General features: G+C 54.4%; 1 protein-coding gene across 2 annotated transcripts in view; it reads right to left on the reverse strand.

The window, feature by feature from the left end:
• Nucleotides 1-11,821: 11,821 nt before the first annotated feature.
• The window catches only part of NENF (neudesin neurotrophic factor), a 10,509-nt gene continuing 9,711 nt past the window's right edge, over nucleotides 11,822-12,619 (reverse strand). For both annotated transcript variants that reach the window (XM_039230044.1, XM_039230043.1), the window contains exon 4: nucleotides 11,822-12,370. In XM_039230044.1, coding sequence (XP_039085975.1) covers nucleotides 12,194-12,370 — 177 coding nt within the window. In that variant the 3' untranslated portion in view covers nucleotides 11,822-12,193. The remainder of the gene's footprint in view (nucleotides 12,371-12,619) is intronic.

The raw sequence follows: 12,619 nt of genomic DNA on the forward strand, positions 1-12,619 counted from the left end.
CCTTCCCTCCCCTTCCCCTCCCCTCCCCTTCGCCTTCTACCCCCATCCCTCCCCTTCCCTTTCCCTCCCTCTCCCTTTCCCCTTCCTCTTCCCCTTCCCCTCCCTCCCCTTCCCTTCCCTTTTCCTTCCCTTGCTGCCAGGTTTACCCTAAGGTGTCACATCCTGGGCTTTTCCCATAGCAAAGATACAAAGACTCAGTCAAGTCACTTCAGGAAGAGGTTTTATTGGCAAGAAGGACACACATGGGAAAGGAAACAGAAACTCTGAGGATCTGAGGCAGCACAGCTTTGTTCTTCCCCCAAAGGCCCCAGAGTCTCCTGCCATGTCTCTCCCACCTCTGCCCAGGTGCCCCCTCAGTCCCGCTTGCATTGACCACCCAGCTCAAGAGTTTCACCTCAGTGCCCTCAGCTCCCTCTGCTGCTGTGATCCACTGGAATTTTCCAGCGCGGAAACTGAGTGGTCCCCCTTTTCAGGGCATGGCTGCTGGCTGACCAGCCCGTGGGGCTGCTGCAGGGCCGGTGACCTTGTTGGTAGGTGACAGGGCGGCCACCCTGTGCCTCAGTTGTGCAGCAGATCTTCTGGCCCTGGCCGGGGCTTGAGGCGTGGCCGCACCTCAAGGAGTAACAGTCCAGAAGGACCGCCCCTTCCCCAGAACCTTCACCGGGACACAGTGAGCCATAGAGAAGCCCGCGCGCGGCCTCACCTCCAGGGGGCGCCCTGTGGGCAGGCCAGGCCAAGGGTAAGCTGCAGTTCAGCAAGGAGGCAGGGGTGGGGTGAGGTGAGGTGTGCAGGGACAACTGGATTTGAGATGGCTTGTCCCGTCCCCCCTCACTGTCCCTTCTCCCGGAGATGCTGAGGTCTGCCCGGGGAGGAGCTGAGAACAGACTCTGACCTCTCCCGGGATAAACTGGCTCTTCTTTGTCAGAGGACGTCAGTTACTAACCAGCTGCGGGGGTCAAAAAGCTGCTTTTGCTCTTCCCCGAGCCCACCCTGGCACAAAATCCCCCAGAGACCCCCTGGTTTGGGCCCTCTGACACTAATGTCAGAGAATGCTAAAGACGTGTCATGGAGGTGGCAGCCGCTGGACGCACCGCCGGCCCAGGGCCAAGCAACAACGTTTGGAATTGTTAAAACTCAGAAACGGGTGCTCCCTGCCGGGGTGCAATCCAGACGTCGGAGGAGGTGGCGCCTGCCAGCTGGTGTGGACGTCTCGGGGTGGGGGGAGGGGCGGAAAACTTTTCCAAGTGATGGAATCCTGCAAATTGGATTCAGTTGCTGCTGCGGGGGGAGCCGCGGGAGGAACCCGAGGTAACCGGGGAGCGGCGGGCCTCCCCTCTAGCGCCTCCTGCCGGCACAGTCTAACAGGCAGCCGCTGGCCAAGCCGGAAGTGGATTGCCCCGTGTCGGCCCCAGCACAGCAGAAGGGAGGGGAGAAGAGAGCCCAGCACACCCACGAGCCGCAGCCCGAGTCTGCTCTCTTGCACGGGTGTGTGTCTGTGTGTGTGTACACACAGACCACAAGCTCCCTCCCTGCAGACTGGGTTGTGAGTCCTGCCCCATGGTTATCAGAGCTGCGGACAAGCTTCATGGCTCTGACTGGCAGAGACTTCTCTGATTCTCAACTGCCAGCCTCTGGGCCCTGTCACCACCCCACCGCCAAACAGACCCTGGATTGAGATCTTCTGTCAAAAGGAAGCTCAAAATTCTTCATCCCCGGAGGGTTATCTGGCGGAGAAGACATTACAGCGCCTGCCTCACTGTCCTGGAGGAGGATGCCAGGAGCTCAGAGAAAAGCAAGGTGTGTGCTACATTGCTCAGTGCGTAGTAAACACAGTGGAACCCCGGTACCAATGGAAGGTACAAGCTAAAATCCATTCTGGTCTCCATTTAACTGTCACCTCCTCAGAGAGATCATCCCAGCCCACTGTGCCTAATCAGGGGCCCTGCCACCCTGTTGTTCTCCATCATCGTGTGAAGTCATTTCCTGCAGTGCACGGGTCATGGACAATTCTGGGTTTTTGTGGTGTGTTTATTGACAGTTGCTTCTACATAGCAACTCACAAGGGCAGGGCCATGTTGGCTTCCTTCACTACCGCAGACTCAGGACCTAGCCCAGTGCCTGGCACATAGTAGGTCTCAATAAGGGTTTGTCAAATGCACCAACTTAAAAGTTTAAAATGTTCTAGATGAGAGGCACCTGGGTGGCTCAGTCGGTTAAGCGTCCGACTTTGGCTCAGATCATGATCTCACGGTTGGTGGGTTCGAGCCCAGCGTCAAGCTTTGTTCTGACAGCCAGCTCAGAGCCTGGAGCCTGCTTCAGATTCTGTGTCTCCTTCTCTCTATGACCCTCCCCTGCTCACACTGTCTCTGTCTCTGTCTCTCTGTCTCTGTGTGTGTATGTCTCTCTCTCTCAGAAATAAATAAAAAAGTTTAAAAAAAATTTTTTTAAAAAAGGTTCTAGATGAGCCTTGATGAACTGATGGGTGGTGAATCTATGAATTAGTGGTATAGGGGGCTTAACACTCTGAGAAGAACATTGTAGAAGGTAATCGCTCTCCATTTCCAGATCAGGAGCATGACAGGCAGGAGGATGGTTCTGCTGGGCTCGTGGGCTGCTGTCCACCCAGGGGGACTGGAGCCTAAGCCAGGCTTCCCCCGTGTCATAACTTCACCTCCTGAACCACAGATGTATTGGGCTCACTGGAGGCGAGAGCTGGTGTGAGGTACGACTCCATGGATTCTGAACATGGTGAGGTTCTGAACATGGCTCCACATCACCATCACCAGAGGACATCTAAAAACACCACTCTGTGGAAACCCCTCCCACTAGCTTCCGATTCTTTTAGGTCCCTAACTCAGTTGTAGCCCACTGGGTCTCCAGAAACATGAACGTAAGCCCTGTCCTGAATGCCACACACTATAAGCATGGGAAAGTTACTTAACCTCTCTGTGCCTTGATTTCTTCACTTATAAATGGAAATCATAACAATCCCAACCTCAGAGATTTGTTGTGAGGATCAATGTTGTGTGCATTCAGCTCCTGTTGCAATGCCTGAAGCATAAATACTGCATAAAATGTAGCTATTATTGTAACAAGTATCTCACAACTAGTTAGCGGCTGACGTGGAGCATGGGGCGAGCATCCAAGCCTCCTGATCCCGGATCCAGTGTTCTTTCCAACACGTCACTCCGAATGTGCACACAGCATTCCCTCTGAGGCCAAACTCGACAAAGAGAACATATGGTCGCTGCCCTGGGACTCTTTAATGAAACCACATGGAAGAGAGATTTGCACCTGAGAACACAGCAAATCTGACCCCTGGAGAACTGGTACCCGGAGAACCCAGGCGTTCAGCTTTCGGGTCCTTTGAGAAGCCTCTGGCTGCTCCCGTTAGCATTTCATTATGGAAATATTGGAAACCAAAAATAGAAGTTCTTGAGGGGAGCTTAATCCTCAGGGCTTTACAAAACAGCTGCTCACGAGTTCCATGGATCAACCACCAGGGGGCACACTTATCCCACGCAAGGGGCCACGGGTGGGCCAAAAGCTTCCGTGAAGATCCCAACATCCCTCCGCACCTTCGCGACCCAGCCTTGTCACACTCAAGTCCCTGTGGCTGGGGTCCCCCAGGTCACCAGCTCCTGGTGCTAGGGAAACCTTTTGGCAGCTCAGCCTGCCGCTCCCCTCCTTGGAGACCCCTTAAGAGCAAGGAGAGTTTTTGTATTTATTTTCCTGCCCTTATTTTCCTGGCTTCTCTCCCCACACCGTCCCTCCCCTCCCAGCATCCAAGACCTGGATCTGCTGCCAGACACATAGGGGGCATGAAATACACACGTGATTCGCTGGTGAACAGGTCTGTGAAATCTGGTGAAATTAATAAGTTGTGGAAAGGAGACTGCCTGAACTTTGACAGGATGGTGGGGACCAGGGGGAGGGTTATAGCTGCGGGTTAAGGGGAAAGTCATGGCTACGTGGGAAAGAGGGAGTGGGAGGGCACAGGCAGGGGGGTAACATGTGTTTCTGGGATCTGGCTCCTGAGAGGCTCTCAATGCTGAGGTGGAACCCTTACCTCAGGGCCCTGGGCAGCAGTAGCAGGAATATGCAGAGACCAGCCCAAGCGGCCCCCAGCCATGGCATCGCTGGTCCCGTGGCCATTGTTAGCCTCTGCTGTCTTTGAGGCGGCTTGTAGCTGCCACCATCAGGCTATGAACTCCACAGGTGGGCTTGGGTCACGGCGCCTCCCTCTGGGGGATGCCACGGAGCTCAGCACCCTGATTCCATATCACACACCCTTAGCCCAAAGGAACCTCTTTCAAGAGAACCTCTGGGATTTCAGAGTCTCTGCCACCAGACCAGCCTGCTGCATCCTGCCCTGCCCTGGGCTGCAGCCCACCTGCCCTGGGCTGGGGCTCCCCTGGCCGGCCCGATGTCCAGGTAGAACACGGCAGAGTGAGAAGCACACAGGACGGAAGGACGACTTGGGTTGGAATCCCAGGACTCTAGGACCTAGTCCGCATCACAGATGTGGGTTCCCGGGCAGGTTACTTGTTCTTCCTGAGACCCAGTTTGTCATCTGCAGAATGTTCGTATCTCCTTGCAGAGGATCAAATGAAGTAGCAAATACCTGGTGCCGACACACGGCTCATGCCTAGCTCATGAAGTGCCACGTTTGTAATGTCATCGACACAGCAGGGAACTTGGGCAAGGGGCCTGCGGCAATGCTAAGGAGCAGGGTGAGTGGCAGAGGAGGCAGGAAGCAGGGGCAGCTGGGGAGGGGGGGGTGAATACAGGGGTGCGCTTGGCCAAGTGGAGGTGACCACAGCCAGGAAGATGCAGCAAAGTCAGTCTCCCAGGAGGAGGGGGAATGAGAGGGGAGCCAAAAGCTGGCTCACAACAGGGAAGAGACGGCTGCAGCCTGATTGGCCCCAAGTAGGGCCACACCCACCAAGCACCCCTGGAAACCTTGGGTCCCCCCTTCCAGACACCTTAGGGTCTCACTCCTGCTTCTGACCTTCCCCTCTCAGCTGCTGGTTCTCCCCCCTCGGGGCTTCTCCTGGATCCCGCTTCCCGAGGACACTTTGCAGCTCACTCTGGCGTCACCCTTTGGCAGCGCTTTTCTGTTCCCTTCAGCTATCCTGGGCAGCAGCTGTCCCCGACCCCCACACCCCGGGGCCTCCAGAGGCTCAGCCCATGGAGCTCCAAGCCCTGGAGACATCCCAGAGGGGAGCTGGTGAGGACAAGAGTGGGGAGCTCAGGTGGGGCTGAGACTGAGCAGGGGGGGAGGGTTGGCAGAAACAAGGCTGCGGGCCAGGCTGGAGGGGGTGGGCCCGGAGCCAGGGGGCTGAGGACTTGGCCAGAGACCCAGACAGTCCGGGTGAGGCCTGGGACAAGCTCGGCACAATGGACACACCTGATATGAGGCCTCTGGCCCCAAGACTGAGTCTCGTGCTGGAGGCCTCACCTGGATAGGGCCGGGCGGCCAGTGAAGCCTCATTGACCCCACTGGGAGGGGACGGAGGTGGCAACACAGGGACTGAGTGCGGTGCCTCGTATGGGGAGATGGGCGACTCCGCCAGCGCACTGTTTTCCCTTTGGGCTTCAGAGCAGGTGGTCCTCAGGAAGCCCAGAGAGCTCAGATGGGCCCCTGCCCGACCCGGGACAGGCTCTCTGCCAGTCAGAGCAGGCTTTTCCTCCCGGTCTCAAGGCTTTCCAAGACTGTCCGTGCCGCTTACCATCTGCTGTGGTGGTTGCCGGGGAACCACTTACTATTTTTGTACGTTGTCCACATGACCTGGCTTTGGAAAGGCTCAGGCATGGTCAGTCCAGGAATAATCCTGGAGGTGGTGCCCAGTGGGCTCCGACTGGAGACCGCAGTCAGAAGGTGGGAGCCCAGGAGGGGGCCTGGAATCCCAACCTACATCCCTGGGTGTAGGGGAAGGGCGGCCACCAAGGAGAGGGGTACCCCATGTGCAGGAGAACCAACCCATTCACTCATCAAACACAGAAAGCGCTAGGCATTCATTGTGCTAGAGGTGGACAGAGAGCTGAGAACAGGACATTCAAGCTTCCTTGATGAGGTGATATATCTCAGCCAAGAGAAGGTTCTGTAGGTGATATAGGCAGGAGGGAAGAGACGGAGTAGGCAGTTAGTTGAAAGAGTGTTCCAAGCAGAGGGAACAGCATGTACAAGGGTGCAGGGGACATTTCGAGAAAGACATCTTATGTAACTGAAGTCACCTGACTTCTAGAGTATGAGATAGGGTCTAACCCCAGGGGAAGGGAAAGTGAGGCAGGGACCCCAACCATCATGTGGGGTGAGGGGTGGGGCAAGCTGCACCACAGTGGCTACACCCAGGCACACCTGATACCAGGCCTCCGGAAGCATGACTGTAGTCCAGGCAATCCTCTGGGGAGAGGCGGGCAGGTTTCCTCACAGCCCGTGGCACTCTGGGAGAATCTCCAGAGCATCTGAGAAACCAAAGAGTGAACAGCGGGAGGGAGATCCCATCAGGCGAGCTGGGTCACTGCTCGAAGTTCAGGGCTGAGCAGCACGTGTTCAGGGAAGGGACAGGAGTGTGCTGAAGCTGGCCACCCTGACTTCTTCTGACCCGGCCTGTTGCCAAGGCCCTACCTGCAGAACTGAAGGTTTCTTCTTGTGTCGGTCCATGAAACTGCTGGGAAGTCCAAGAAGCCATCAGTCCTCAGGTGGGGGTGGGATGGAACCGAAGGGGAAGAAACCAAGAAAAACTGAGCACCCACCTGATATTATGAATCTGCTCAGCGCATCACAACATGACACGTCCGGGGCTGACGCCAGCCTTGTGAAATGGGCATTTCGGCTCACATTTTAAAGATAAGGAAACTGAGGCTCTGAGAAGCTAAATAACTTGTCCAGGATTATAGAGGTGGTAAGCAATGAAACCAGGAGTCACACCCAAGTCAGTCTGACCCTAAACCCTGTCTCTTTCCACAAAACAAATGCAATCTGCTGCATGCCTGCTGTGTGCCAGGCATTAAGCTAAGCACGGAAACCCAAAGACAAGATGTAGTCTCTTTGGTAAGAATTGGGAGAGATCATGTGCAAAGGACCTGTGGCAGATTTTATTTTCCCAAATTGGCCTGGTGCCCCTTGATTCTGGGCGAGACATTGTGGCTGCCATGATGAGTAGCAGTAACACTGCCTGATGCTAGATGTGGGGTCATAAAACGAGGCACAGCCCAGCTGTGGACCATGAGAAGTCATGCGTGGAGAGGAACTGAGCTCCCTGCCAAGAGCCAGCCCTACCTGCCAGAAATGTGAGTGAGCCAGCCTTCATCATTCCAGCAGAGGCCCCAGACAGCAGGGATGGACACACATTCCCACTGCGCCCTCTCAGAGTTACTGACCCACAGAGGAATAGCTGTTTCACACCAGTAAGTTCTCGGGGTAATTACTTCCACTGATATCATCACGGAAGCAGACTTTGTAAAGTGCTTTCATGTGTGAGGTGTTACTAGTAAACCTGAGGTTGACATAGGGCAGTTGTGTTGGTGTCTGAGCAGGGTCTTACCCTGGGTTCTACCCGTCCTGTGCAGGGACACACATCTGGGAAATGATCCATGGGATCAGGCTAAGGGGATCAGAGTCGGGGGAGTGGCTCTGGGGAGTGCTACTGAGCTGATTGGCCACTGCGAGCTGCTGGGGCCCAGCACCACCTGAGAGCCGCAGGGTGTGGGAGGGGCCTGCTGACTCCAGCCCCTATGTTTTCGGAGAGGGATGCTCTCCCCGCTGGTGCTTGCCAGATGGAATGCCCTAGACCGGCTTAGACAGCTTGCTTGGCAAAGGAACCCAGCGAAGATGCTGATCCTGGCGCTGAGAGATTACACCACGTGTGCTGGGCTGACAGGCTGAGAACTGGAGCATAAAAGGTGAGCGACACATCCTGGTGTTAAATAGCCCGGCAGGCGGTACTTCCACACGATGTCCTGAACCGAGGCCTGCAGGGTCAACCTCTGCCTGGTCAGTTTCCCCACCGCTAGGAGACAGCCTGCCTCGCCTCTCTGGAAAGGCCTGTGCAAACCAGGCCCTGTGTCCTCAGAGCCACTACCTCGCCTGTAGGTGACCCCAATCACAGCCCTCCCTAGGGAGGGGGCCGGGACAGGGCACCCACTGCGCCATGGAGACTGGGCTCTGGGCACGGGTTTCCAGCTTCAGCCCCTTGCAGAAGCGTCTCAGGAACTGACGGTGTCCCAGCAGGCCGTGCTTTTTAGAGACCAAGGCTTTGAGAAACAGCTTTTTGAAGGAAGCCAGTGCAGAGGGTGAGGTTGCTTCATTCAGACCCTTAGCCTTTTTTCTCCTGGAACCTAATGATGTGGTGAGGAGACCCCCTGGAGCAGGTGTGTAAAGAAGGCCTGTTCAGGGTCAGGCTGGGACCTGGGGAGAGATGCTCTCTGTCTGACCTCACCTCTAAGGACCTGGGTTGCTGGTCAGCGCCAGTACTCACTGCTCTGGAACATTCAATACTTAGTGGTCTTATTTTCCAAATGGAGAACAGGGCTCCTTGCCTCGGGCCCTTGTTCCCTGCCATTAAGCCTTTAAGCCACTTGTTCCCTGTTATGCAAGGGAGCTGGTGTGCGCCACCTGCCAGGGAGGAAGGTCCCAAACAGCGGCAGGCCCTGGAGCACAGAGAGGGAGGGAAGGACCAGCGCTCTGGGTGCCTGGGTGCAGAGAGGAGCAGCCTCTCCGTCCCCCCATGAGAGGCAGTGGAGGGACTGCGCCTCGGGAAGGAACTTCCATTTAGGAAAGGAATTCACCAATTATGTCAATGTCAACAGATGCAGGGGGCCTACTGTAGACCAGGCATGGAGCTTCCGCTCTGAGAGGCTGAACTAGAACTTGAATGGGGAATGGATGAGAACCCAACCCCTTTCCACTCTCCTCCTGCTGCCTTTGCTTCAGCCTTCTCTTCTCCTGGGTTAAGAGACCCTTTAGTTCCTTTAGCTCCTTTCTTCCTTCTTCATCCCAAGTCTGCTGGGAGGAGGCCTGGCCTCAGCAGCTAAATACAGTCCCTCGCGTTTGCTCTGGACTGAGGAGTTTCCTGGATTCTGGGGCTTTCCATGCAAAAGCTGCAAAGTCCAGGAGGGTTGGCCACCTCAAGGAGGGTCTGTGCTGGACCCTCAAGGCTCTCACTGGGGGCAGATGGGCTCATATGTAGGCAATTATAGCCACACAGGTGAGTGCTAAGCTCTAGGGGACCCCAGAGGAGATGTGTCTAGATGGAGTCTTTTAAGGATATAAGGCTTGAAAGCAAAAAAAAAAAAAAAAAAAAAAAAAAAAAAAAAAAAAAAAAAAAAAAAAAAAAAAAAACAGGGGCACCTGGGTGGCTCAGTTGGTTAAGCATCCAACTCTTGGTTTTGGCTTGAGTCATGATCTCACGGTGTGTGAGTTTAAGCCTCATATTGGGCTCTGTGCTGACAGTGCAGGACCTGCTTGGGATTCTCTGTTCCTCTCTCTCTGTCTCTCAAAAATAGATAAGTAAATACTTTAAAATTTTTTAAAGAAAAAAAGAAAGCAAAGAAAACATGACAAACCAGCATGGCAGAAGGGGTAAACAGAACAGCAGACACGCGATGGTGCTGCTCCCCAGGCCAGCCTGTTTCCCTCCCCCGAGCTGCACCCACCTGTGTGGAGCCTGCCGGGGCTGCCCAGGTTTCCGTGTGCTCCGTCCCGGAATCTCTAAGTGAAAGGCACTCGGATTCAGGGGAGACCCTTGCTGGGGGTGTACCACCTCGACGTGGGCAGAACTGCCCCAGGATAGAGGAGCCTGAGGCCCTGAGGGAAAACTGCTCTTTAGTGGGGGTCTGGGGAAGGTGAAGCGATGGGAGTGGGGGTCCTGGAAAGTTCCCAGCAAACTGAATTTGGAGCCCTTCCCCACGCTGCAGACAAGGCTGTAAGGAATGGAACCCTACCCCTGATGATGTGTGAAGTGGATGGCATGTAAGGAAAAGAAGTCGCCTCTCAGGTGTTTCCAAGGACTTGTAACCATTTGTCTGTGTTCATACATCACTTGTTTTTGGACCACATGTCCCCGTACAGACCTTGGCCACACGAAGGACTTTCTAAATTAAAGGCCAAAGAGTCCTGTCTGATAACTTCTAGGCCCATTATTCTCCGGTGGGTGGCCACCAAGCTCCCAGCTTCAGAGTGGGACCCAGGAGTTCACCCAGAGAATCTCGAGTCTGGACACACAAAAGAATAAAGCAAAGGTCAAACCTGGTCTTCAGAAAGGCTCTCGTGGGTTCTCCCTGAGGTGACAGGTGAGGCAGAAGGTAGTGTTTCTCACACTACATCTGGCCCATCTGTACCACTGACTTCTGAGGAGGCTTATTAAAAATTCAGTGCCCAGGGGTGCCTGGGTGGCTTAGTCAGTTGAGCGTCCGACTTAGGCTCAGGTCATAATCTCACGGTTCGTGGGTTGGAGTCCCACGTCGGGCTCTGGGCTGACTGACAGCTCAGAGCCTGGAGACTGTTTCAGATTCTGTGTCTCCCTCTCTCTCTAACCCTCCCCTGCTCATTCCGTCTCTCTCATTCTCTCTGAAATAAATAAAACATTAAAAAAAAAAAATTTCAGTGCCCAGGGGCTCCTGGGTGGCTCAGTCAGTTAAGTATCTGACTTCCGCTTGGGTCATGATCTTGTGGCTCCTGGGTTTGAGCCCCGCATAGGGTTTAAGCTGTGCTGACAGCTCAGAGCCTAAAGCCTGCTTCCAATTCTGTGTCTCCCTCTCTCTCTGCCCTCACCTACTTGTGCTCTCTCTCTCTCAAAAATAAACAAACATTAAAAAAAACAATTCAGTGCCCAGGCCATGTTCTAGGAATACAGAACCATGAGCCCTGGTGGTGGGACCCAGAACAAGCATTTTGTTTTGTTTTGTTTTGTTTAATATTTTTATTTATTTCTAGGAGAGAGAGAGAGACAGTGTAAGCAGGGGAGGGTCAGAGAGAGAAGGAGTCACAGACTGAAACAGGCTCCAGGCTCTGAGCTGGCAGTCAGCACAGAGCCCGACGCGGGGCTCGAACCCACGAACCGCGAGATCATGACCTAAACGAAAGTCGGACACTTAACCGACTAAGCCACCCAGGCACCCCCCAGAACAAGCATTTTGAACAGTCATCTTAGGAGACTCTTCCGCTTAGTGTAAAAATTCTCTTGGGAGTAGTTGCTATTTACTACTAGAGATGAAGAAATTCATCTCTAATGTAAGATTTCCAGGATGAATCTAACACAGAGTTTCTCAGCCTTGGCACATTGGACATCGTGGACCAGATCATTCTTTGTCCGGGAAGCGAGGGTTTCCCTGTGCACTGCAGGATGGTTGACATCTTTGGACACGAGATACCAGCAGAATCCTACAGATGTGACAATTAAAAATATAACTTCAAACACTGCCAAAGTCCCTTAGAGAGAAAAGTCCCTCCCTCAAAAGGGACGACATCCTTAGAAATCTGACCTGAGTCTAGCATGTTCTTTGCTTCCCCGTGCTTGGGACGCCCTCCAGGCCAGGCTCTGGCCACGAGGCCCTCAGCCTCCTCACCGCTTTCCAGCTACAGTTGGGGCTGAAGCCAATTCACACGGTCACTCTCTCCTGGGTGTAGTGTGAAGCCAGACCCTTCAACATCTCCCTTTACCGTCCCCACCGCTCCCGCCAGTCTTCCCAGTTCCTGCCATTCCCCCTGCCTCACGGGCGGGGGACACAGAGGGTATGACCGTGAAAAGAAGGTACAAGGCCGCCCCTTCGAGCGGTGCAGAGGCGGAGTCAAGGAGAGGGCTGTGTGGAAGAAGTCTCCTCTTGTGAAAACACGAAGTTTATTTTTGTGCTTATTCTAAAGCCAATGTGGCCACAGTAGAAAACTTGGCACGTACAGGAAAATATACATTTAAAGAAGAAATTAAGTCACCAGTAATTCCGCCGCCCAGACAGCCAACACGGGCACTGGGAGGGCGCCCCCTTCGGCCGCTCTTCCCACCCCGGCTGGTGTGGGGGCAGACGGCACGTGGACAGAACACTTGACCACGGACAATAACAAGCACCCAGCATTCTGGGTTCAACGCCTGCTTTATTCAGGTCCGGGCACCAGAGGCTCAGGCGGCCTATTTTGCAGGAGATTTGGCACCTGGGGGAGGTGGAGGGGGGGTGTCTGTCTGTGTCTGGAGCATCAGAACTCGTCTTTTATGTCAAAATGGGGCTGGTCTTCGGGCTTGAAGTCCAGGTTGGGGCTGCCATCCTCGTTGAGTATCCTCCGGGCCGTGTAGCCAACGATGGGGTATTTGGCTTTGTACACTTTGGTGAAGACGTCGTCCAGGGATTTTAGCTCCTCGGCCGTGAGGCCCGTCTTGGGGGGAAAAGGCCCAAAGCAACATGAAAGGTGGGAAAGGTGGGGAAGAAGCAGAGATGAGTGAGTTGTACCTGAAACTGGACTCTGACCACCCAGGCCTACTCCTCCCACACCCCTAATGCCAGAGAAAAAGTATCTCCGCTAACCAGCTGACTTTTTTAAAAAAATTTTTGTAATGTTTTATTTATTTCTGAGAGAGAGAAAGAGACAATGTGAGCAGGGGAGGGTCAGAGAGAGAGGGAGACA

This window comes from Hyaena hyaena, unplaced genomic scaffold (assembly GCF_003009895.1).
Source record: "Hyaena hyaena isolate Hyena2069 unplaced genomic scaffold, ASM300989v1 scaffold_43, whole genome shotgun sequence".
NCBI lineage: Eukaryota > Metazoa > Chordata > Mammalia > Carnivora > Hyaenidae > Hyaena > Hyaena hyaena.